The 25056-nt window shown below is 41.4% G+C and overlaps 1 protein-coding gene across 1 annotated transcript in view; it reads left to right on the top strand.

The window, feature by feature from the left end:
• Positions 1-24233, top strand: part of VPS50 (VPS50 subunit of EARP/GARPII complex) — a 106950-nt gene extending 82717 nt beyond the window's left edge. The window contains exons 22-28 of the mRNA XM_062178890.1: positions 3588-3668; positions 10903-11051; positions 12456-12552; positions 13532-13690; positions 17378-17499; positions 20917-21106; positions 23516-24233. Of these exons, the coding sequence (XP_062034874.1) occupies positions 3588-3668; positions 10903-11051; positions 12456-12552; positions 13532-13690; positions 17378-17499; positions 20917-21106; positions 23516-23635 (918 nt within the window). The 3' untranslated portion in view covers positions 23636-24233. The remainder of the gene's footprint in view (positions 1-3587; positions 3669-10902; positions 11052-12455; positions 12553-13531; positions 13691-17377; positions 17500-20916; positions 21107-23515) is intronic.
• Positions 24234-25056: the final 823 nt, after the last annotated feature.

Here is a 25056-nt window from a genome sequence, read left to right as displayed (position 1 = left end):
AAAGAAAGAAAGAAAGGTAAGATAGGAACTGGAAAACATAGTGATTGGTAAAGAAATCACCTTTATTTGCAGGTGACATAGATTGTTCATGAGGAACTTACAAGTAAGCTTTTAATATAATAAGCCCTGGAAATAAGATCTGTATATAAAAATCAATGACTGAACAATTAGAGAATGAAATTTTGAAAACAGCTTTGCTTTCAATAGCGTCAAAAATTTTAGGAATAAATTTAACAGATTATTTGATAGACTTATACACTGAAAGAATTAAAGCATTATAAAGGGAACATTTTAAAAACTAGGTAAATAACAAAGCGACATTTCAGGTTTGTATATTACTATTATAAAAATTGTAGACATCTCCAAATCTATAGATTCAATTCAATTCCAGTCAAAATTGTAGTGAAGCATTTCTGAAGGAATTGACAGCATTTTTTTAAAATTGGTACAAAAGCCAGAGGACCCAGAGTAGTCAAACGAATTCTGAAGGGACACCATTTAAATTTCTGATTTTAAAGACTGGCTGTAAAGCTCCTGTAAGCAAGACAGTGTGGTAGTGGCCTGTGCAGATCCATGCAACAGGATAAAAGTCAGAAATTGTCAAACACTTACAGACAGTTGGCTTTGAAAAAGGCGCTAAGGTAATTCATTGCCTAGGATATAAATAAGCACTATTTGTAATACCTATATAAGATCCAGAATTATGAAACTTCTAGGAAAAAAGCTTGGGAGAAAGGGTCTTTGTGACATATGAGTTAGGCATTTGTTTCTTTAAAAAGACACAAAGAAGTATGAACCATAAAGAAAAATATTGGTAAAATGAATTTGAATAAAATGACTAATGGTCTTTACTTTTTAAAAAAAAGATTTATTTTATTTATTTGAAAGGCAGAGTGGCAGAGAGGGAGTGCCAGAGAGAAAAAGATCTTTCATCTGCTGATTCAACCCCCAAATGGATTCAAGCTAAGAACCCAGAACTCCGGATCTCCCATATGCATGAGAGGGGCTAAGTCTTAGGGCCACCTTCGCTGCCTTCTCAGGAGCATCAGTGCAGGGAGCAGCCTACTGGAACGGGTGCCCGGAGATGGGATGCCGGCGTTGACAGGTGGAGAGAGAGCTCCCATCCACCATTCACTTCCCAAATGCCTCAGAGCTGGGAACTCACCCTCGCTCTCCCATGTGTGGCAGGTACCATCTACTTGAGTCATCGTCTGTGCCTCCCAGGTGTGGCTGAGACTCAAACTCAAACTCAGGCACTTTAATATAGGATGCGGCATTCCACATGGCACCCTAGCTGCTGTGCCAAATACCCACCTCTAGACTGGACATCCTAAACAGGGAAAATTTATTCCCCGCAGTTCTGGAGGCTGGAACATTCACTGTCAAGGTGCAGCCCGTTCTGTTCCCAGTGAGGCTTTCTCTGCTTTCAGATGCCACTCTCCTGCTGTGTCCTTACATGACTGTTCTGCTCACCTGGAAGTAGACCGTAAGCTGTCTGGTGTATCTTCTTCCAAGGGTATTAGTTCCAGGGACCCACCCTTGTAACCTCATTTAACCCTGATTTTCTCCCAAAATCGGTCTCCAGACACCATCACATTGGAGTTAGGGCTTCAGCTTGAATTTAGGGAGATGTGAACTTCTGTCAAATAGGCCAACTAGAATTCATATACACTGCTGTGGAAATGAAAAAAAGCATGACCTTCAAAAGGCTATACTTTAGAAAACAGTACCTTATAAAGTTAAAAGTCTGTTTATTGTATGAACCAGAAATACCACTTCTAGGTGTTTACTCAGAGCTGAAAATAATATATGTCCAGACATACGTGTGAATTTCATAGTGGCATCATTCAAATAACCCAAAACAGGACCAAATGTTTATTGACCTGTGGATAAAGAAACAGACTGTGCTAATGCACGCAGTTGAACACCATTAAGTGATAAAAGAACACAAAATACTGACAGACCCACAGCGTGGATGAATTTCAAAAGCATTCTAAGTAAAGGGAGTCAAATACAAAAGACTGTTATTCCATTGATGTGAAATTTTAGAAAAGGCAAAAATTATAGTGATAGAAAGCAGAGCAGGAATTCAGGATGGGGATGGGAGAATGAATGGAAAAGCCACGAGGACATTTTTAAAAGGGGAGATGACTCTTGTATTTTGATTATGGTACTGGTTGCAAGAGTGTATACCGTTGCCTAGATTCATCATGCTGTATGCTTAAAATGCCTGAGTTTAATTGCATATAAATAACACCTTATGGAAAAAGGAAAAATGAGTGAGTGAAGTTTACAAAACCTAGAGAAACCAAGATGTCTTAAAATCTAGCATTTATAATTAGTTCATATTTTACTACATAGTGTCATTTCACAGCTATTTTAGTTTGAGACATTCTGGTGCATATTAATAATTTGTCATCATCATATCTTAAATGGGATTAGAGGAAGAATAAGAAATCTCTGTGCAAGCTTATATGTTTATTTGCCCATATAGTAACACAAAATTGTTTATGAATACATCAGTGAATCTATGTTTTCTTAAACAAGTCATGTTTCCCATTTATTCACACATAGAAAACATTTTAGCATTTAACATTTCCAAATGCCTGGATGTGTGTATGATCATCTTTAAATTAAATTAATTTCTGTCAATTGAATCATCACAAAAGGCGCTTACTAAGTGGCTTTTTATGTCCTTAACATTCTTTTTTTTTTTAAGATTTGTTTATTTATTTGAAAGCATTACATAGAGAGAAGAAGAGACAGAGAGAGAGAGAAGTCTTCCATCCAATCGTTCACTCCCCAAATGGCTGCAACTACTGGAGCTGCGCCAGTCCAAAGCCAGAAGCCAGGGGCTTCTTCTAGGTCTCCCGCGCGAGTGCGGGGGCCCAAGGACTTGGGCCATCTTCCACTGCCTTCCCAGGCCATAGCAGAGAGCTGGATGGGAAGTGGAGCAGCTGGGACTCGAACCGGCGCCAGCTTTATCTACTATGCCACAGTGCCAGCCCTGAGCCCTTAACATTCTTAACACCCTTCTCATTTATGCTCTTACATGAAGGTTTTTTATAAATGCTTTGGCTTTGTTGTAGTGAATAGAATTCTGTATATTCTGTGAAATGTTTACTAACCCTAATAGAAGATTTCTTTGAGTTTTGAATGAATATTTAGGCTGTCTATAATTTGTGTAAGAAAGATTAATTAGCAACACTTTACATTATTGTACATTTGCATAAATACAACAAATTGTATCTTCAGTAAAAGAGTATATTATCTTTAAGTATCTTAACTTATTAACTTATTAAAACCAGTAACTTGTAGGAAAGTAATTATGTTGAAGCTGTGTTCTGATAATTTATGAGATTGGTCAATGTTAATGTGACCCATACAATGCACATGAATAAATGATTATTTTTCTTGAAGGCTAGGATTACTTCTTTGTATGGTGTATTGAAATATTTAAACGCAGTCTGGAAACCCTGAAGGCTAACTGTCTCAGTGAAGACCCACCAAATACTTTAGTTATAACATGTGACATTTGCAAGAGTATCTCCAGAGTGATGTAATGTGTCTCTCTTCCTTTTTTTCAGTTGGAATCAACAGGACTTGGCCTCAGTAGTAGTAGACTAAGAACAACTCTAAACAGAATACAAGAAAGCCTCATTGATCTGGTGAGTAAGGAATTGCAGTGCACTCCTTTGGGTTTTATATAATACAAAGTAGCCATCCGATCACCTGTCTGTAAATGTATGTTTATGGGCATGTTGAGTGCCAGGATCCTTAGCATTACCAGTGCATATTGAAAGTCAGATGGAGCTTGTCTAGGGTCTGACCAGAGAGAGAAAAATAGAACCTGCAGGAATGTGATATTGACTATGGCATCTAGCACAAGTTCAAAGAGAAAAAAAGTTTATGTATAAAATTGGTGACAGAATGACTAAAGGAAGAAGCAAGACTTATGCTAGCCTTTGAAGGACAGGGGTGGAATTAGTGGGACAGAGAAGAAAGAACAGTACTCAGAGGCACAGAGATTGAGCAAGGGCCTTGAAGTGGGACAGGCATGGCCCAAAATGTGGCAGGTCTTTGTTACTGGGGAATTGGCATATGTTGAAAACTTGTGTTGGGGAAAAAGTTTGGACCACTTTATCAATGGCTTTGATATTCAAGGAGAAAGTTTTGGGTTTAGTCTGATATGTAGTAGTAACTCCCAATTCTTGAAATCATGAAATGCATGTTTTAAGAAGGAAGACTAGGTAGCAACTTAGGCCTTTGTTAAAGCTAAAATAAGCATTTAAGCAAAAAAAATTCTTGCGGTAACCACTACAGCCAGAAGGTTTTTGTTGTCAGTGTGTTTCTCAGGCTCTACGTTAGCCCTAGACTTCTCTAAATTTCCTCTTTTTCTTCAAGCTACCCCAAACAAGCAATCATCTTTCTGTTCTTGTGTAAGCTCTATATTATGTACATATTCTGTTGTTGAAAGTCTTACAGAGCAATGTAATCATGCATTGTTTTAAGAAGTGCTTATTAAAAATCAGTTATGTGCTGGGCATTATTACAGAGCTGGGAATTCATCAGTGCACAGAAGAGGTATCCTCCTGTCTTCTTGGGAGTTATGTTTTATTGGAGCAGAGAGGCAAATAGACAAGGTACTGTCAGACACTGATAAGTGCTAAAATAAAAAGAGGAGAGAGTGGTAGGCTAGTGATCTTTGAACAGATCTGTGAATACAGAGTGAGAAGCGTGTGCTAATATATCCACAGTGCATACGTTTTGATTTCCATCAGCCTTATCATTTGAAGATCTTTTTACTTAGGGCATTAAAGGTCATTATTTTAGTGACAGAGTCTCCACCCACTAGTCGTTCCCCAAATGTCTGCAATGACAGGGGTTGTGCCAGTCAGGGTTGGGAGTCTGGAATAAAATCCAAGTCACCCAAGGGGAGTGGCAGGAACTCAATTACTTGAGCCATCAGTGCTGTCTCCCACAGCCTGGAGCTGGGAATTGAACCCAGGCTTTCTGATATAGGACATGGGACCTTAACTGCTAGGCTAAACACCTCTTCCCACATTTTTGTTGTTGTTGTTGTTATTGTTAAGACTTATGTATTTATTTGGAAGTCAGAGTTACAAAGAGAGGAAGAAGGAAGGAGAGAGGGGTAAAGAATGAGAGCGAGAGCGGGAGAGAGAGAGAGAGCACTTCTATCCACTGATTTGCTTCCCAAATGGCTGCAGAGGCCAGACCTAAGCTGGTCTGAAGCCAGGAGCCAGGAGCTTCTTCCATGTCTCCACATGGGTGGCAAGGGCTCAAGGATCTGGGCCAACTTCTGCTGCTTTCCCAGGCACATTAGCAGGGATCTGGATCAGAAGTAGAGCAGCTGGATTCAAATTGGCACCAGTAGGGGATGCCAACATCACTAGCAGTGGCTTTACTGGCTGTTCAACAACACTGGTGCCTCCCACATATTTTTTTTTTTTAAATATTTAGAACACCTACCTTAGCACAGAACATTTCTTCAATAAACCTACATAGAGTAGATGAATAAACCAATTCTTGGGTTTCATGCTTGCCTTCTGGCATAATTTGGCACATTTTCTGGGTATTCATCCCCATTGAACCCTTGATCTTCACTTGCAGAGTCATGTTTTTTTATTTTTATTTTTTTTAATGCAGAAAAGTGGCTTTCAATCCCACTGACATTTTTCTATGCCTGGTGCTTAAAAAAAAATATTTTATTTATTTGAAAGGCAGAGAGAGAGGGAGAGACACACACAAAAAGTGGGGCTTCCATCCACTGGTTCACTCTCCAAGTGGCTAAATGGCTGGGTCTGGGCCAGTCCTAATCCAGGAGCCTGGAACTCACTAGGACTCTCATGTGGCTGGCAAGATCCCTGTTCCTGAGCCTTCTCCCACCGCTTTATCAGGCACTTTATTAGCAGGAGCTAAATTGGAAGTGGAACAGCTAGGACTGGAAGCAGCATTTCTGTGTGAGATGGCAGCTGAACTGGTCACACCATAACACTGGCCCCTGTGTTTGGTGCTTTTTAAGATTGTGTTCCTCAGATCTTAACTTTTCAGCTGAAGTTTCTCTTGTTTTTTGAAACTAGACTCATTCCCTCCAGCATTTCTCTGTTGTCTCTGCTAATTACCAGTTTATGATTGTCAAGCTACAGTTCCAGATCCGACCCTTCAGGCATGGATACTAGGAGACCTCGAAAAGTTTGTGGAGGGGGCGGCGCCATGGCACATTAGGTTAATTCTCTGCCTGCAGTGCCAGCATCCCTTATGGGCATGGGTTCTAGTCCCAGCTGCCCCTTTTCCAATCCAGCTCTCTGCTATGGCCTGGGAAAGCAGTGGAAGATGGCCCAAGTGCTTGGGCCCCTGCACCCACGTGGGAGACCAGGAAGAAGCACCTGGCTCCTGGCTTCAGATCGGCACAGCTCTGGCTGTTGTGGTCATTTGGGGAGTGAACCACTAGAAGGAAGACCTTTCTCTGTTTCTCCCTCTCACTCGCTGTCTGTAACTCTGCCTCTCAAATAAAAGAAAAAGTTTGTGGAAATGAAATCAAAAGATGTCTATTTTTGTGAAAAATTATTTTAAATCCATGTATACTTTTTCCATAAACTTTTGAACATTCTTTGTATATTTATGCTTCAGATTTTGCCACACGCTGTGTAATGAAATAGCACGACCAGGTAGACAGTGGGGCCAAACTTGCTTTTCTTTGAGGCTCATTGCCACCCTTCTGCTGGGTAATAATGTATCGGTAGCATCTGCCTGACTCTTTTGGTCATTGGAAAACTTTTTTCCTGAACTGATGTGGTTGTCAGATTTAAAGATTTTTTTTGAAAAGTTAACTATACCTTCCCTCTGTTAAAAAATAAACAGGCAGATATGCCAGAAGACTGCTCACTGGATGAAAAGACCGTGCAAGTAGTCATTCTTCCTCCACTGAGTAAGGAGCCTCGCTCTGCAGGGTCTGTCCAGTGCCCTAGTCCTCTGGAGGGAAAGATGTCACCAGAACAGGAGAAGTTTTCCATGTTGAATTATGCAGTAATTACTGATGCTGATAAGTGTTGCTCTATTATTTTAGAAAATATACTTGTCACTTACTAGACCTTGATCTCAGGTTTTTCTAAGCTGGTAGATCAATTTTCTGCACTTCATTAATTTGCATCTACATTGGCAGAGAACATTGATTGATTTCTTGCTGTTCAGTACATTCTTTGGCTATTAAAATAATTTATAGCCTAATCACTCTGGAACCAACTAAGTGGAAGTAATATTTTTCCTTATATTTCTCTTACATGTCAGTTAAAGTTTTAATAAACACGTTTTTGGTATTTTTATCTTTTTCATAGATCTCTTAATTTTGATTTCTCTTTAAGCTGTGAAAGGCAAAATTGGAGTGATTGCCACCTGAAATCATTTATCGTAGAAATTCAGTGTCAACTAAGAAAATTTGGTGCATCAAAGCATAGTGTAGGCAAATAAGTTTAATGGAAGAAAAGTGGGGAGATTGCTACAGGCGATGACAGCACCAGGAACGTGAATTTTTAGTTACCTTTTTGGTGATGCTGACCCAGGTGTTTGCTCTTAGACCTTTGGCCAACTTTAAATCTTTGATAGCAAAAACATGTTTTAAGTTTGTCCTGAAAAGTTCATAATTAAGAATTTTCTTTGTGGTAGTAAGTTAGTGGCAAGAAAGGCTAAACAGCGTGACTTCCATCGTGGGAGAGTCTCGAAGTCTTCACAGGGCGTCTCTGACTTAGCTGGTGTGAGCTGAAACACCCATCCAGTCAGGAGCTTTTCCAGGGGCACACGAAGTACGCACACCTTTATGTCAGCGTGACGTTTTGTACCTCTCTTGCTTCCATCAAGTGTGTTTCCCTAAAGGTAAACACAGACCTTCAGCTTTTAGATGATAATTACTGTAATTTTTATGCCTCAAATGCCAGTGTTAACTGGGAGCAGCAGAAGGCATTCTAGTGAAAACCTTGTGAAGTGGGGACACAAATCCAGTGATTTCTGTGAGAGCCCATGAGTAAATGGAGGGTGCATCATACATGTGTGGGAGGTACTGAAGGGGTAGTTGGCCAGTGCTTCTGGCCCCTCCTGTCACACTTGGAATAAACTGCATTTCCCCCAAGCAGTAGTTATCCCCCCTGCTGGCCCACCAGCACCTTCCAGTGCCACCTCCCTATTGGATCCCAAAATAATTAACTAGGATTTAAATTGAAAACACTTTCAGTTTTACAAGTAAGTTATATATATGATGATTTCAAATCATAAAAGAGTGAAATTCAGAAGTAACTCTGGGGTTTGTATTTGATTGAGATACCGCTTGGGATACCTGCATCACTTATCAGAGTGCCTAGGTTTGAGACCTGGCTCAGCTTTTTTTTTTTTTTTTTTTTTTTTGACAGGCAGAGTGGACAGTGAGAGAGAGAGAGAGAGACAGAGAGAAAGGTCTTCCTTTGCCGTTGGTTCACCCTCTAATGGCCGCCGCAGTAGCGCGCTGTGGCCGGCGCACCGCGCTGTTCCGATGGCAGGAGCCAGGTGCTTCTCTTGGTCTCCCATGGGGTGCAGAGCCCAAACACTTGGGCCATCCTCCACTGCACTCCCTGGCCACAGCAGAGAGCTGGCCTGGAAGAGGGGCAACCGGGACAGGATCGGTGCCCCGACCGGGACTAGAACCCGGTGTGCCGGCGCCGCAAGGCGGAGGATTAGCCTGTTGAGCCACGGCGCCGGCCAAGACCTGGCTCAGCTTCTGATTCAACTTCCTGCTAACACACATCCAGGGATGCAACAGCTGATGGCTTCTACCTACGTGGGAAACACAGATTGAGTTCCGAGGTCCTGACTTTGGCCTGGCCCAGCCCTGGATGTTTCAGGCATTTGGAGAGTAAACCAGCAGTTGGGAGGTTCTCTCTTCCACCTTTACTCCCTCCCTCTCTCTCAAATTCACATTTAATACTTAGTTATACTAACTGCTCATATGTCCTCACCTCTGAACTCCATATTGACAGTAGTATGTTAACTTGCAGGGGATTTATTAGATAATGGTTAGCTGTGTAATTCTGCAATTCAAACAAAATTGTAAACCTTTTTGCTAAAGGATGTGGGACAGAAGTTAATGTATATTCTGATAAGTTTTTAAAAAGTAATCGCTCTTTTGTACTAAGCTTTTGCATAATTTGCATATAATTCATTCTATGTTTTTCTTTTCATAAATTTCAGGAAATTACAAAATATAGTGCATAGAATTTATTGTCATGTCAGTACTGGAAGTCCTATACATAAACTAAAATTATAATACCCATCTTCAAATCAAGCTGGTTATTATTGCAAGTATATGTGGTTGTAAATGTTCTCCATGATTTACCTCGGTTTAGTGACTGAGACAGTGGTATCCTAAGTATTGGTAGGAGCCCTTCATTGTGAACTGTGCTACCATGGAGTTCTTTTTACAATGCAATTGTGACGTCACTACCTTGAGCTTTCTCCTCTTTCCCCACTAAAGCAGCCATTAAAACGATTTCTCTGGGGGCCAGTGTTGTGGTATAGTATTCACCTGCGGTTCTGGCATCCATATGGGCACTGGTTCTAGTCCCAGCTGCTCCACTTCCAATCCAGCTCCCTGTTGGATGGCCTGGGAAAGCAGAAGATGGCTCAATTGCTTGGGCCCCTGCACCCATGTGGGAGACCAGGAAGAAATTCCTGGCTCCTGATTTCAGATCAGCCCCTCTCTGGCCATTGTAGCTGTTTGGGGAGTGAACCAGCAGATGGAAGACCCCTCTCTGTCTTTCTCTCTGTAACTCTGCCTTTCAAGTAAATAAATAATTTTTTTTTTTAAAATAAGATTACTCTGACACTCAATGTAGCAACCATTTAAGTCACTGGTATGAAGATGTCAGTGTTTTCCAGCATTCTCTCCTGTTGGCCTTGCAAAGAGGTTGCTCAGGTAGCTTGCATCTTCACTGAAAGACTTGGGGTGCCAGAAGGCTCTTCTACTCCATCAGCTACTCCGAGTAGCCAGTGTGCACCTCCTTGCCTAGGACGACAGTACCTCCCACCCTCAGAAAGAACTGTGCCAGTATGTCAGTGAGTTCAAGTGATTTTTGGGGGCGGGTATTTTTACTGTTTACTAAGAGCTCAGTAAAAAAAAAAAAAAAATTCTTTGCTGCACATTAAGGGCAAGTTGAGTGGGCATATCTTCAACATTCTTGCTGTGCTAGTCTGTTTATAATACAGACTCTATTTCTGTGAAGCCCAAGAAGGGGAAGCATGCTAGTGAGCATGGCATCAGATAAAGGTGACCCTGAGAGCCGGGAAGTCTGACTTCCGGTGAGACTGACTGCCTAGACAGTGCTGAGCAGCCCAGGGCACCTTGCTTTCTGGGCGTCCTTTTCCTTTGTCACATTGACCATCTTCCGTCTCATTGGCAGTCTGTCCCCAGCCACAGGCAAGAGAGCTGTTCTGTTTCAGCTTTTCACCACATCCTAATACTGCTTTCAGGAGACTTTACCAAGGTTACCGTGATTGAGGTTTGAGTTTGAAATGATTAATTACACCAAGAGGCAATCTCGTTTCCCATATCTGCAACTTCTCGTCTCTGTGAAACGGTGGTGGTTCCTGAAGATCCCTTGTGCTGGCAGGCTTTAGGTCATGCACAGGTGGCAGTGTCTCGAGTTGGATGATGTTATATAGGAGCCTTTTCACTTTGTATAGAAAGAAAGTCCCAGCAGTTACAAAACATAAAAACAGAGAAAAAAAAGGACTGAAAACTAAATGTAATTGATATATGCTTCCGAGTATTTAGTTACAGTTCTGGTCTCATCCGAATCAGCTGATTTATTCCTGTTAGATTTGCTGTTTCAGGTGCTTGTGTCTGTCTTGTATTTTCAGGAGGTTTCAGCAGACCCTACTGCCACCCTCACAGCAGCAGAAGAAAGAAGGGAGAAGGTCCCGAGCCCACACCTCAGTCACCTTGTGGTTCTGACTGCTGGGGATACTTTGTATGGGTTGGCAGAAAGAGTGGTAGCCACGGAATCCTTGTAAGTTGTTAACAATAGTTACTTTGCCATTAAATAAGAAAGGTTATAAAAGTAAATGTTGTACAAGTAGACTTCTAGCAGTATACGTCTACCAGATCTAATATCACTTAGTTTTTCTGAGACGTACATCCTAATGTAGGTTACCAATTGATTTTTAAAACTGCTTCTTTAGTTTTCAGTAATTTAAGTGGAAAGAAGAAAATCATTGAAGTTTTGATCTTTGGCAACATGATTCTTGCTTTTTTAAAAAAATGCATAGTTTTTTTCTTTAAAGATTTATTTATTTATTTTAAAAGGCAGAGTGAGTGAGAGACAGGAAGAGACAGAGTGTGAGATCTTCCATCTGTGGTTCGCTCTCTCAAGTAGCCACAGCAGCTAGGGCCGGGCCAGGCTGAAACCAGGAGCCAGGAACTCCATCGTTGTCTGCCATGTAGGCAGCAAGACCCAGGTGTTTGGGCCATCTTTCACTGCATTCCCAGGCCCATTCTCGGGGACCTGGATCAGAAGCAGAGCAGCCAGGACTTGAACTGACACTCCGATATGAAATGCTGGCATTGTGTGCCTCAGCTTAATTCACTGCACCACAATGCAGGCCCCAACCTTTGCTCTAAGTAAAACTTAAAAAGCATTGCATTTTACTTTATACTCTCCTACTGATGTTGATGATTCTAGAAAAACTGCCAGTTGGTGTTATGTATAGTTGACCGTTGACATCAGCAAGAGGGTTTCCTGACCTTTAGGAATCCCCAAATTTGTTAATACATTTAAAGCAAGTACGTTCTTCCATACAAACGTAGTCCAGTATACCTGGAGAAGTTTTACATGCTTAGCAAAAAGTAGAGAAACACAGGGCCCAGACTGCAGTGCAGCTGCTGACAGCCACGTGAGTCCCGTCCTGCGGACCACCCCCTGCAGCTGGAGTTCACGTGGACAGGTCAGCCCAGTCGTGGTTTGCTGTGCTTTGGGAGTTTTGGGGTTACTTCTGAAAAGTGTTAGATGTTGAGTCTGTGAATGTGAGAGTCTTTTGTATGTAATTGACTGGGATCTTTAAGGGAAATTCTTTTTTAAATAGTGTTTATTCTTTTTTTTCAATGTTTTGTTATCTGTGCCCCCATCTGACATGCAGAGCAGCATAGCTCTACATCTTGTGGTAACCTGATTAGTGTCTTTGAAGTCACATTTCTTTCTCCTCAAGTGCCATTCGGTGATAAGCTCAGAATTAATTATTGTGTAGATAGATACTGCTAATGAACTTGTCAGGTGGGAGTACAGGGAATTCGCTAAAGTGGAAAATCATTTTAATTGGTAAAGTTTTGGTCTGAGATCTTAAGAGATTAAAGAAAAACATTTCCAGGCTGTGAACCCTGCACCATGTGCACAGTGGGTACTTTTTTTTCCCCTCAGGGTGTTCTTGGCTGAACAATTTGAGTTCCTTCAGCCACATCTGGATGCTGTGATGCCTGCAGTCAAAAAGCCTTTCCTTCAGCAGTTCTATTCCCAGGTCAGAGATGCTCTTGCATGTTTCTCATTTCCACTGGGGCAATACCGGGCTGTCACAACTTTTATTTATTTATCTATTTTTTTATTTAGAGGTCAGTTTCCAAACCCCAGGGGAGTTGGATAGAATATTTATCTAGTTACTCATGAAGTACTGTGTCAAATAGTACGTGTTGAACAACTCATAACTTCTAGTCTAGTGAGAGAGAGCCGATTAGACTGTATTTACAGTAAAGTAGGATGAGCAGTCTGATAAAGGGAAAAAGTACTGACAGGATATTAGCCAAGGTTGGCGGCCAGAGGAAGCCATGGTGGGAGGAGGTGGTGAAGAAAGGCTAGCTTCAAATGGGCCAGCCAGGTGGACCAAGTGATTTGGGTATATATGCTAGACCAGGGGACTGGCATGGGAGGTGTGGGAGAGCGTGGTGCCTGTGAGTTGGTTGGAGAAGGAAAGAGAGCTGCAGTGAGAAGGAGGAATTACATCATTTCTATAGCACTCCCTGCCAGGAGGTAGACTTTATTCCAGGGGTACTGGGAAACTACTAGAGGGTCTGGAACAGGGGAGCGGCATAGCCAAGTGTGTTAGGCAGAGTTCTTTGGGTGCAGTGAGAGCCTAGAGACAGGGAGACACATTTGGAGGCTGTTGCAGTAGAGCTAGGGAAGGGTGGTGGGCTCCTGAGGGAGGGGGTGGGGTGGAAATGCAGGGGGAGGGGAGGAGTTTGAGAAGTGCTCACTAGTCTTTGTGAAAATCCGAGCTCTTTTCTAATTGTAGTGTCAGTGTTCTCAGGTTTATCGAATGATTCAGAGTGATGTTTTGCGTGAGGCCTTTGTGCTCAGGTGAAATAGATTCATAGTTGAACTCTCCAAATGCATGCCATTGTGTTTTCACATATGATGTATACTAGAAACAGGGGCAAAATATTCTTTATAGTTTCGATACTTTCAGGAAATAATTATTTTCTTTTTTATGAAATTTATTTCAGACAGTCTCAACTGCCAGTGAACTACGCAAACCCATTTACTGGATTGTAGCTGGCAAAGCCATCGATTATGAACAGATGCTGCTGCTAATGGCTAACGTGAAATGGGATGTAAAGGAAATTATGTCACAGCACAACATATATGTAGATGCATTGCTAAAGGCAAGTGCTCTGGAACACGTCTTGGCCAACAGTCACTCTTCTAGGGCAAATGTTCCGTTACTCGCAGTTATAATTACTGTTACATTTCCAAAATTGTGGTATTTAAAGTCTCTGAGTTGGGATAGAGCTGTTTTCTGACTTTTGTGTTCTTCTGTAGACCTTAGAATATTTTGTAGACTTCCTGATTTTTGCTAATTTCCCCTTTGGAATATTGGCTGGATTGTTGCATGTTATGGCTATTTTTCCTGTTACGCAGTCTCAATAGCCATGGCTCAGTGACATTTCTGTTAGAAGTTATCTCTATTGCGCAGGGTTTTTAGTCATTAGCAAGGGACCACGCCCTGATAGTCCAAGTTGTTTTTTCTAGAAGTCACATTACTTTTGCAGTATGTCACACAAACATCTCTTTGCAATCAGTGCATTTATGAATTTCCTGAAAGGAATTTTAGCTGTACCCCCCACCCTCATATATGCATGAATAGATATTTATAGGTCGCTTAACATGAACCAAGTAGAGGATCTGTTGGTGTTGTGACTTCAGGACCAGCGTGGCCTCGGGGAACATCCCAGTGCCTCAGGAAATGGATAAACTGAGCTATGATGTCCTGTGCAAAAAAAAATAGACTAGCTGAAGAGGGAGACAGTAGGGGGATACGGATGGGTGGGGGATTCCGTTTATCTGCTGTGGTCAGAGAAGGACCGTATCAGTGAGAGTGGAGAAGAGGCCTGAAGTGGGTAGAGACATGGGCTAATACAGTACTTGAGTGAGGAAAGAGCATCCCAGAAAATGAAAGCAGCTTTCAGAAAAATCTTTGTTTTCCATTTTTGTCAATAGGAAGAAATTGGCTCTTCTTGACCTGCTGGCTTCGGTCGCATTTACACAGTCGTTGCTACCTGCTTGGCCACAGGCAGTAATTAATATCCCAGAACAGCTGAAAGCCAATAAACAAATCCATAAATTAGAGCAGAGATGGCAATGGTGGTGTTGTTGTGCACCAGTTCCCAGCAAGTTATGCTGCCTTTTGGAGGACTGGGCTGATGATTGTGAGCTTGTCCCTGAATCAAGGGACGCAGTGAGCAGTGTCTAGAAGTTTCTGTGGAGATCTGAGAGGTGTGTGACAAGGTTCCTCCATGTGAGGACGCTTCAAAGAGTTTATGGAAACATGGAATTAAAAGGTGATGTGAAGGTTTCTTGGACTTTTTGAAGCCTCATTGTCAGAACTCCAGAAACATCAATGTAATTTATAAAAAATGACATGCCCCCTCTTTTCTTTTTAAACAATTCCATTTGTGAAAAGGTGATGCTGTTTTTTATGACATACTGTGTTAGTCCATCGAGGTTGCTATGAAAACTGTCACAGAGCAGGTGGCTTCTAAGCAATACATAGTTATTTGTCACCATCCTGGAGGCGGGGAAGTCCAAGGACCAGACAGAGTCACTGTCCAGCAGGGATCCAGTTTCTCACAGAAAGCACCTTCTCACTGCATCCTCATGCAAGGAGAGGCACAAGGCCGCTCTCGGGGGCCTTTTTGTTAAAGGACGCTAATCCCATGTGGGGGCCTCTGCCCTCATGACCCACCTACCACCTGGAGGCCTGCCTCTTAACACCATCAGCCTGGGAGGTAGGATTGTAGATGATATTCAGGCAGATTCAGACCACAGAGGGTGCTAACCGTGGTACTCATAGGGATGTAAGAAAAGACTTGTGCATTCAGCAAGTGTGCACCCATAAGGAGGCTCCTTGCTTCAGTTATTTTTAAGTCTGAAAACCATAAGTGTTGTAAGAAAGCACCAGTGTTATTCAGATTATTATTAACCTAAACCCATTTTGGGCCGTTATTTAAGGGCTTTTTTTTTTTTTTTTTTTGAGGATATCCAGGGCTTTATTTTGTAATGCAGAGGCCGCACCGTGGCCCCACCTGTTTAAGGGCTTTTTTAATCATAAAGTTTGTCTGTGATCCTTTTGTCCTGTCCATTACTTATCCACATCTAAGCGTTTAGAAGACAGCCACCTCTTTTCTTGTCTCAGAAGAATCATGAGTAAAATGAAGTGGTTTTATTATTCATTAAACAACAAGCATTCTTGAACATTGAATTTAGTGCTAAGTGGAATGTCACTTTATCCAATAAGCATACAGCTTCATCTTTAAAATAAAAGGTTAATGAAAACTATTGAATTATGCCTCTTGAAATTCAAAGCTGTTTCCCGTAACAAATGCATCAATGAATACCGTGGCAAATATCACTGCTCCACTGGATCCACAAAACCAAACAGCAGATAAGGAGCAGTTGCTTGGTTAACTTTGATTTTCAAAGGTAGGCTTAGTGAATGGACAATCTACTCCTTTTTAAAAAGTAATTAAAAACAATGAACTGTCAAAGATAAGTTGGTAAGAAAAGTTAGGATTTAGGAAGTAGCAAAAGAGCATAGGATAGTACAGTTATCACTGTGTAACTGACTAGGTTGTTTTTCTCCTGAGTGTTGCTAGAAAATGTGCACACTTTGTGTAGCTTTTCCAACCAGGAAGCTCCTACACGCTTTTATAATTTTATTAGAAATATATTGCCGGGGGCTGGCGCTGTGGTGTAGTGGGTAAAGCCGCCCCTGCAGTGCTGGCATCCCAGATGGGCGCCGGTTCAGGTCCCAGCTGCTCCACTTCTGATTCAGCTCTCTGCTATGGCCTGGGAGAGCAGTAGAAGATGGCCCAAGTCCTTGGGCCCCTGCACCTCCTGGCTCCTGGCTTTGGATTGGTGCAGCTCCGGCCATTGCAGTCAACTGGGGAGTGAACCAGCAGAAGGAAAACCTCTCTTTCTCCCTCTCTCTCTCTCCCTCTCTCCCTCTCTCCCCCTCTCCCCCTCTCCCCCTCTCCCCCTCTCCCCCTCTCCCCCTCTCCCTCTCCCTCTCCCTCTTTCTCCCTCGCTCCCTCCCTTCCTCCCTCTCCTCTCTGTGTGTAACTCTGACTTTCAGATAAATAAATAAATCTTCAAATATATTATTTATTTTTGTAAATGAACGTATTTTAGATGATAATAGTCCAAAGAAACAGGAGGTTAAGCATCTACTGCTTTCATATAACTATTGGAGTTGTCTAAATTAGTTAGAAATATTCTAATTTTGAATGCAATTATGTCAAAATGGCAATAAAATTAAAATGTTCAGTTCTCCCAAGGTAGTAGAAGATTTTTTTTCATTTGTACTGAGGAATGCCTTTGAATTATTTGATATTTACTTACTTTCAACATTTAGCAAAGAGAAATATTTGTGTCAGAAAGCCACAGATTCCAAATAGTTAATTCTGAGTTGTAAGCTCTAAGTATTTTTTAAGTGGGTTTCTGTAAGATATTTTTAAAGGCAAATTCAGTTATTTAACTCTTTTATTGCATGCTGACAACCATAGAAAATTTTGAGATGTGGAAACATTGAGCATTCTTAACATTGTTTAATCAGTTAATGACACTTCGTTCTTTTGAGATGAAATGTGTACTCGGCTGTGACATAATTTATTCCTGCTTTTCTAAAACTTCACACTAAGTCCATGTTATCTTTGGCATGATTCCTTTTTGTTTTACTTGGTTCAGTTTTGAATCTTTCTAAATCTTGTTTTGTTTTGTTTTACTGCTTTTGTGCAGAATCTTTGTGGCGTTATAATGATATTTATATACAACCGCACTTTTTGTCTTCTTAGGAATTTGAACAGTTTAACAGGAGATTAAATGAAGTTTCTAAGAGAGTTCGAATACCCTTGCCTGTGTCTAATATACTTTGGGAGCATTGTATTCGATTGGCTAATAGAACTATTGTGGAAGGGTAAGTCACTCATGAAAGTATCATCTGTTTCTTCAATAATAAATTATAGTATATGAGTGATATTATACTAAGTCATTGTCTGACTAAAAAATCACTCATCAGTGTCTGACTAAAATCACTAATGGATAAAGAATAGGTAGAGGTAGTGATAAACAGTAGAGGCATTTGGAACCCATTAGAAAAGAAACCTTAAACTCCAGTATGCTTCTCTCTAGCTATCCTTCCTGCCTACCTCCACCCCCCTTTTTGATGACATAGAACCAGTTAATAGACAACTGGATAATGTGAAGTATAATGATTATCAGGGCCGGCATTGTGGTACAGCAGGCTAAACCACCACCTGGGATGCCAGCATTCCATATGAGCACCACTTCAAATCCTGGCTGCTCCACTTCCAATTCAGGTCCTGCTGATGAGCCTGGGAAGGCAGTGGAACGTAGCCAAGGACTTGGATGAAACTCCTGGCTCCTGGCTTCAGTCTGATCCAACCCTGGCCATTTGGGGAGTGAATCAGCAGATGGAAGACCTCTCTCTTCTGTGTCTCTCCCTCTCTCAGTAACTCTGCCTTTTGAATAAATGATTTAAAAAAAATTTTAATGATTATCTGAAAATTAAACCAATAGTTGTTTAGCAATAAAACTGATGATGTTTAAACTTAACATTTATTGAGCACCAATCATGTATCATTTATTGAACCAAACATAGCACAAATATGTAAATCCTGACAGAAGTACTCTTCAGTAGGTACAGTTATTTCCTATGTTTTATCAGTGAAAAATCCTGGGCTCATTGAATCGAGGCATAAAGAGGCTAGGCAGCATGGCCACAATCACAGTATTATAGGCGGGGAAGACAAGTGTATGAACAGCTAATTTTCTGATGGCAGAGTCAGCCCTGTGACCCCTACCCCATTCATAATCATCTTCACCATCTCATGGTAAACTTTATACATCTTCCATGCGTCAAGTTACGAATCTATCAACAGTTATTTTCCCATTTATTGAGAGTCTATGCTCAGTCTGCCCATGACATGTAGGACACAAGTAAGAAACAGTAATACATTTAAGCAGTTAACAAGTTCTAGTGTACCACAGTAGAGTAGAGTGACGATGACTCACAGCATTGTGTTCTGTGTTGTATGAAGAACTGGAAAAGAGGAGCTGGTGGGCTCCAAACATAAAGAAAAGGAAATAGAAGGGTTGGTTGCCTGGCTTGATGCATTCATTCTGTGTAAATATGCTGAAGTGAGGTGCCCCATAAAGGTGTACAAGTGTTAGATGTGAATCAAAAGTTGTAAATAATAAAATGCTGAAAAAACTGAGTTTATCTATAACCTGCACTAGAACACATTTTATTGTATGTAAACTTTTATTACAGTTGAATTTAAAATTTAGAAAACTTTTGAGAAAATCCTTGAATAGTAAGCAGCTATTTTTTTTCCCCAATGACTTATTTATTTGAAAAGTAGACTTATAGGGGCCGGCGCCATGGCTCACTTGGCTAATCCTCCACCTGCAGCATCCCATATGGGCACCGGGTTCTAGCCCCAGTTGCTCCTTTTCCATTCCAGCTCTCTGCTGTGGCCCGGGAAGGTAGTGGAGGATGGCCCAAGTGCTTGGGCGCCTGCACCCGCATGGGAGACCAGGAGCAGCACCTGGCTCCTGGCTTTGGATTGGCGCAGCTCTGGCTGTAGCAGCCATTTTGGGGGTGAACCAATGGAAGGAAGACCTTTCTCTCTGTCTCTCTCTTGCTGTCTAACTCTATCTGTCAAAAAAAAAAAAAAAAAAAAAAAAAAAGAAAGAAAGAAAAGTAGACTTACAGAGAGAGAGAGGCAGAGAGAGAGAAAGATCTTCCATCTACTGATTCACTCCCTAAATGGCCACAACAGCTGGGGCTGGGCCAGCCTGAAGCCAGAAGCCAGGAGCCAGGAGCTCCCATGTGTGTGGCAAAGACCCTAGCACCTGGGCCGTCTTCTGCTGCTTTACCAGGCACACTAGCAGGGAGCTGGATCAGAAGTGGAGCAGCCAGGACTTGAACAAATACACATATGGGATACCGGCACTGCAGCCAGCAGCTTAACCCACTTCACCACAGCCGATCCCCAAGCAGCTATTTCACAGGCCATGCACAGTGGTCAGGAATTGCACATCAGTTGAACTTTGACACTATCATTTATTCAATTTCTGTTTAGTTCTCATTTGTTCTACAAAAGAATTATATTGGGATGTGGAGAGGTAAGGTGATGAACAGACCACAGTCTGGGCGCTCAGAGTGGAACCCGGCAGTGGCATCAAACATAAAAGGCTGTGTGTCAACAGTCGCACCTGAAAAGTGCCCTCAATAAATTTGTTTAATAAAGTAGAAAAATGAGTATCATATGTGAGATTTCTGCATAAAACACTTTATGGGGGTGGGGAGGAAGCTTGGTCACCTTAAATAACATAAGCTTTACCTTTCTTGCACATTTCCCAGTGGGGAAGTAGCTCATTTCATGAAATTGAATTGTCCACAATCTGTGTGATTGAAGGAATGAGACACTGACTTAGGAGTAATAAAATATTGTTCTGTTGGGGTTAATAGGAGTATGCTTATGCATTTCTCAGGTTTATCTGGTGCTCATGGGAGGATTGTTTCATTTGTTTCCTTTGAGCTGACTAGTTCCAATATTGAACTGTTTTCTAAAACCGAGATTACTTTGGATTTCATAAATAATTCTTAACAGTGAGATCAACTGGGGTGCCGGTTTAACTTTCTTACAAAGTGTTCATTGAGTGCAGGGAACTGTAGTCCACAGAGCAACAGAGAGCCTTGAAGTTACTCAGTCTCTTGGCTTTGCAAATGAGGAAGTTGAAGAGCAGATAGGTGGGGCTGCTGCTGTGGCAAAGCAGGTTAAAAAGCCATGGCCTGCAGTGCCAGCATCCCATATGGGCACTAGTTTGAGTCCCAGCTGCTCCCTGCTAATGTGCCTCGGAAAACAGCAGAGGATGGCCCAGGTCTTTGGGCTCCTGCACCCACATGGGAGGCCCAGAAGAAGCTCCTGGCTCCTGGTTTCAGCCTGGCCCAGCCCCATTCATTGCAGCCATTTAGGGAGTGAACCAGCGGATGGAAGATCTGTCTCTCTCTCCTTCTCTGTGTAGTAACTCTGTCTTTCAAATACATATATATATATATATATACACATACATGTATATACATATACATACATTAATACATACATACATACATACCAGGTAGGTAAAATGACAAAGTATAAATATAACCCACTTCTGACTCCTGGCTCTTCTGCTCTTTTTCCTATAACCCTCTCATTTTACTCCTATTCTGCTCAAATAGGAGCTGGAGAAAAGTTCAAGTGCCTAAAACTTCAGTTTCTACCCATCCCATTATTTATCAGTTTTTTTGTTGTTGTGTTTTTAGATATGCCAATGTCAAGAAGTGCAGTAATGAGGGTCGTGCCTTAATGCAGTTGGATTTTCAACAGTTTTTAATGAAACTTGAAAAACTAACAGATATTAGACCCATTCCTGATAAAGAATTTGTGGAAACTTATATTAAAGCCTACTACCTAACTGAAAATGACATGGAACGTTGGATCAAGGAGCACAGGGTGAGAGCTGAAAAACTTCATTTTCATTCCCTTCTGTATATCTGATATATCGTTTAATTCAAAATCATGAGAGTGGAGCATAAAGAAACTTTTTTTTTTTTTAACACAAATACTCAGGTTAATTCTTTTCTATGCCCAGATTCTGTCTGTGCAGTGTCCTTTGCCTTAATCAAGTCCCTTTGAGCCCATTTGAAGCCTTACAGTAATTATCTAGAAACACAGCCAGAGTGAGAATACTCACTGTTTATTTCCTGCAACTGCGGTAGAAGAAAAACCTGATGTTGGTTAACATCAAGATACTTGTGATGGAAAGCAGTAATGCTGAAATGATACACATGCTGTGTAGCCTTAACTTTCTTGTGCCCGTCAACAATGAAATGGCAAGATCCTAACCACAGTGACAGTGTTGCAGATGATGGAAGATGTTAATTTCTAAATGGTGGAATTTCATTTGTATCCTACATCAGATCTAACCTTTAGTACAGATTGATGATTTTTCTTTTGTGTAGATGTGTAGGTAAGTAGAAAAAATATGATTTATTGTTATTTAGCTGAATTTTCGACATAATTCAACTCAACATACAAGAGGTCTTCAAAAAGTTCATGGAAATGACTATTAAGAAAAGACTGGCCGGCGCTGCGGCTCAATAGGCCAATCCTCCGCCTGCGGCGCTGGCACCCCGGGTTCTAGTCCCGGCTGGGACGCCGGATTCTGTCCCAGTTGCTCCTCTTCCAGTCCAGCTCTCTGCTATGGCCCGGGAGTGCAGTGGAGGATGGCCCAGCTGCTTGGGCCCTGCACCCCATGGGAGACCAGGAGAAGCACCTGGCTCCTGGCTTCGGATCAGTGTGGTGCGCCGGCCGCAGCGGCCATTGGGTGGTGAACCAACGGAAAAAGGAAGACCTTTCTCTCTGTTTCTCTCTCTCACTGTCCACTCTGCCTGTCCAAAAAAAAAAAGACTATGCATGGATTTCAAAACTTTTTTGCACCAAATCTTTTAATTCCATTTTTCCACAAACTTTTTGATGTACTTTTGTATATCTCCCAAGCATATGTGTGGAGAGCTTTTCTGTATTATTGTTATGCCATTTGTTTAGATAGGCAGTATGTGAAGATGGATTTAAAAAATTATGGGAAGTGTTAAAATTATCACCAAATCTTATTACATCAGTAACTCTAGAGTTCATATTTACATAGGCTATAATCATTGTGGGTAAAAGCTAAGTAAAATTTGGGTAAGGAAATAAGGAATTGTTTGTGTTTACCATGTCAGGCTCTGCTTTTCTACTTTCAATGCTATAAAAAGATGAGGTGAGCATCAGCCTGGAATGTCAGCATTAGCTGAGTTTTGGTGGATGTACCTGCTGTCAGTTGGAAACAGAGTAGAAATGTACATATTGTTTTCAGTGATGTTGAGCAGTAAGCTAAAATTGAGAAAAGCTTCACCACTTTTGGCCCCTGTGACATTGAGAACCAGAATGCTAACGCCGTATGCCGAGGGACTCGCTGCTGAGTGTTGCGAGAGTCCGCCTAGTAAAGTGCGCTACGAACACATCAGTCCTGGTGCTGAGCAGAGGGCTGGGAGAGAGAACGAAGCAGCCAAGGAGAAAACGCACAGCTCGTGCAGCTCTGTTACTTGGTACCAGAGAGCTGCCCCATTTAGGATTTCTTTTTTACCATAGCAGACTGAAATTCTTTAGTTTGGGATTTCAGAAGAGCTTCCATTGATATCAGTCAGTTTGCTGACTTTTTTGAGGGAGCTCTTTCTCATATTTGGAAGTTGCATTATCTTGTACGTTATCTTCAGTATAGATGGATATCCTTTTCTTTTTAGATGCGAGTACACATTGTCTTTCCCCATCTGAACTGTTGCTGTTCAAGCTCCTGAACCAAATTAGGCTGCAAACCTCCCATTGAATATGGAAACTGGATAGATTTGAATACTGAGATACCCACGGTCTTAATTTTACTTCCTTGCTGCCAGTTTTAATAGAGTTTAAAAAACAGTGACTTTCTGATCCTTGTTACTTTATTAATTTATTGTATCTTAGAAGAGTTGTTCTCATGGAAATTTTTTTTAAATATAAAGTTGCTCACAAACTATAGAGTACCAGAAAAATACTTAATCAGTGGTGTTTTTACAAATTGAAATGTCAGCATATTTTGATAACTTAGTAGCAGAGAGTGTCACAGAAACAAGTATAAAGTGTCTGATCTTCGAAATGGTAAAAAGCACAGGCACAGGAGGCTCCTTTGCCCTATTGAAACAGGTTCTGTTGCTCCCTGTTGCAAATGTGTGCTCACCTTATTCCCTGGTCCTGCAGCTCAGCAGGCACCTTGACACCTGTTCTTTTTGGTTCATTGATCCCATCTCTCCGTGTGCTAAACTTGGATCTTCTTTTCTTGAGCAGGAATATTCAACGAAGCAGCTAACCAACCTGGTAAACGTTTGCCTGGGATCCCATATCAATAAGAAGGCAAGACAAAAACTTCTAGCTGCTATAGATGACATAGACAGACCTAAAAGATAATGAGCATGGCTCTTTCTCCTCAGTGGCATTATTCTCCTGTCAACACAGATGATGTGAAGGCCAATTTTTCATGCACTCTTGATGACCGACCGTCTGCTAAGAAAACTTTGTGCATGTTCTCTCCAGCCGGAAAGTGGAGAGTATTGGTGTGCGTGTGTGTGGTGTTCTCAGATGACTTTTATATGCCCTGGTCTCCTCTCTTCAGCTTCGGGTCGCATTTGTTTAATCCCTTCCTAAAACGGTATTATTGCCTCATCATAACTATTGTTATGTGACTACAATTACACATTTACAGAAAAGAATGTACCATAAATATATAATTAGAAGGAACAGTGGCTTCCTGTGGCTTTGGGCAGTTTTGGGAGATGAATTTATGTTGGCACTTTGTTTCCCTCTGAACTTGGTTCTGCCTGAGCGTAATATGAGAGGGCTGATATATAATATTTCCTTATTATGAGTACTGCATGGGAACTAAAAAGTACATGTAAGTAAAACAGCTGAAAAATCTGTGTATTCTCTGTTTTTAAATGTCAAAAGTTTATGTCAGGGTTAATTTCATTATAATAAAGTGATCATAAGTGATGAGATTGAATAAATGTTATACTGTAATATGATAAGCTGTGTGAGACTGCATTTTGATATTTTTACCTGGTAGGCAAATTTCCTGAAACTAATGGGATTTTTTCAGCATGTTCTAATTTGAATTATTGTATATCCACTTTGAAAAGTAATTTGATTGAGTATACCTTTTCAGTGCCTGTGTAGTGATTAGATTTTCTTCCATCTTTCATTATAAGAATATGGGATATTTTAGGACTACAAGAGCTTGTTTGACTGACTCAGGAAAGAATTACGTGCTAGATATGTATAGGATCATATGCTTGCCTTTCTTAAATATCCACTTTGAGACACAGATGTAACACAATACCAGTGTAGTCACTGATAGTCCTTGGAGCCCTGTGAAATCTGTAGTAACTGTGTGTTGTCCCTCTCAACTTTGCCCTGAAGCCAGAGATGTTTGTACCTACCTCCTCCCTACCTATCTACCTACCTGTGTTACGAAAGTCAGTTTCCCAGGCACTCCTGCCAACCATCCAACAAGTTTCGTGTTTGTTCTTTGTGTCTAGAGTGTGGAAGACACCAAAGCCCAGGTGATTTCTGTGCCTGAGTTTGTGTGCACCAGTAACTTCCAGGATCGTGAGCAATTGCATTAGAAATAGGCCTTGTGTCCTGTGAGCCGTCTGGGAGCTGAGACGCTAATGTAAAGGGCAAAGGGTGGCACTACCAGGTGATCAGCGAGGAGGAGAGACAGACGGGTTGCCTCTCAGTGTCCATCAGCCCCCATGGACATCCAGAGCCACACAGTATGACATGAAGTCTAGACTGTCTCTGTGGGTACCTGTGTGAACAACTTCTTATTT

This window comes from Lepus europaeus, chromosome 20 (assembly GCF_033115175.1).
Source record: "Lepus europaeus isolate LE1 chromosome 20, mLepTim1.pri, whole genome shotgun sequence".
NCBI classification, from domain to species: domain Eukaryota; kingdom Metazoa; phylum Chordata; class Mammalia; order Lagomorpha; family Leporidae; genus Lepus; species Lepus europaeus.
The sequence above is the reverse complement of the archived record's forward strand: the minus strand, read 5'-3'. Positions and strand labels throughout refer to the sequence as shown.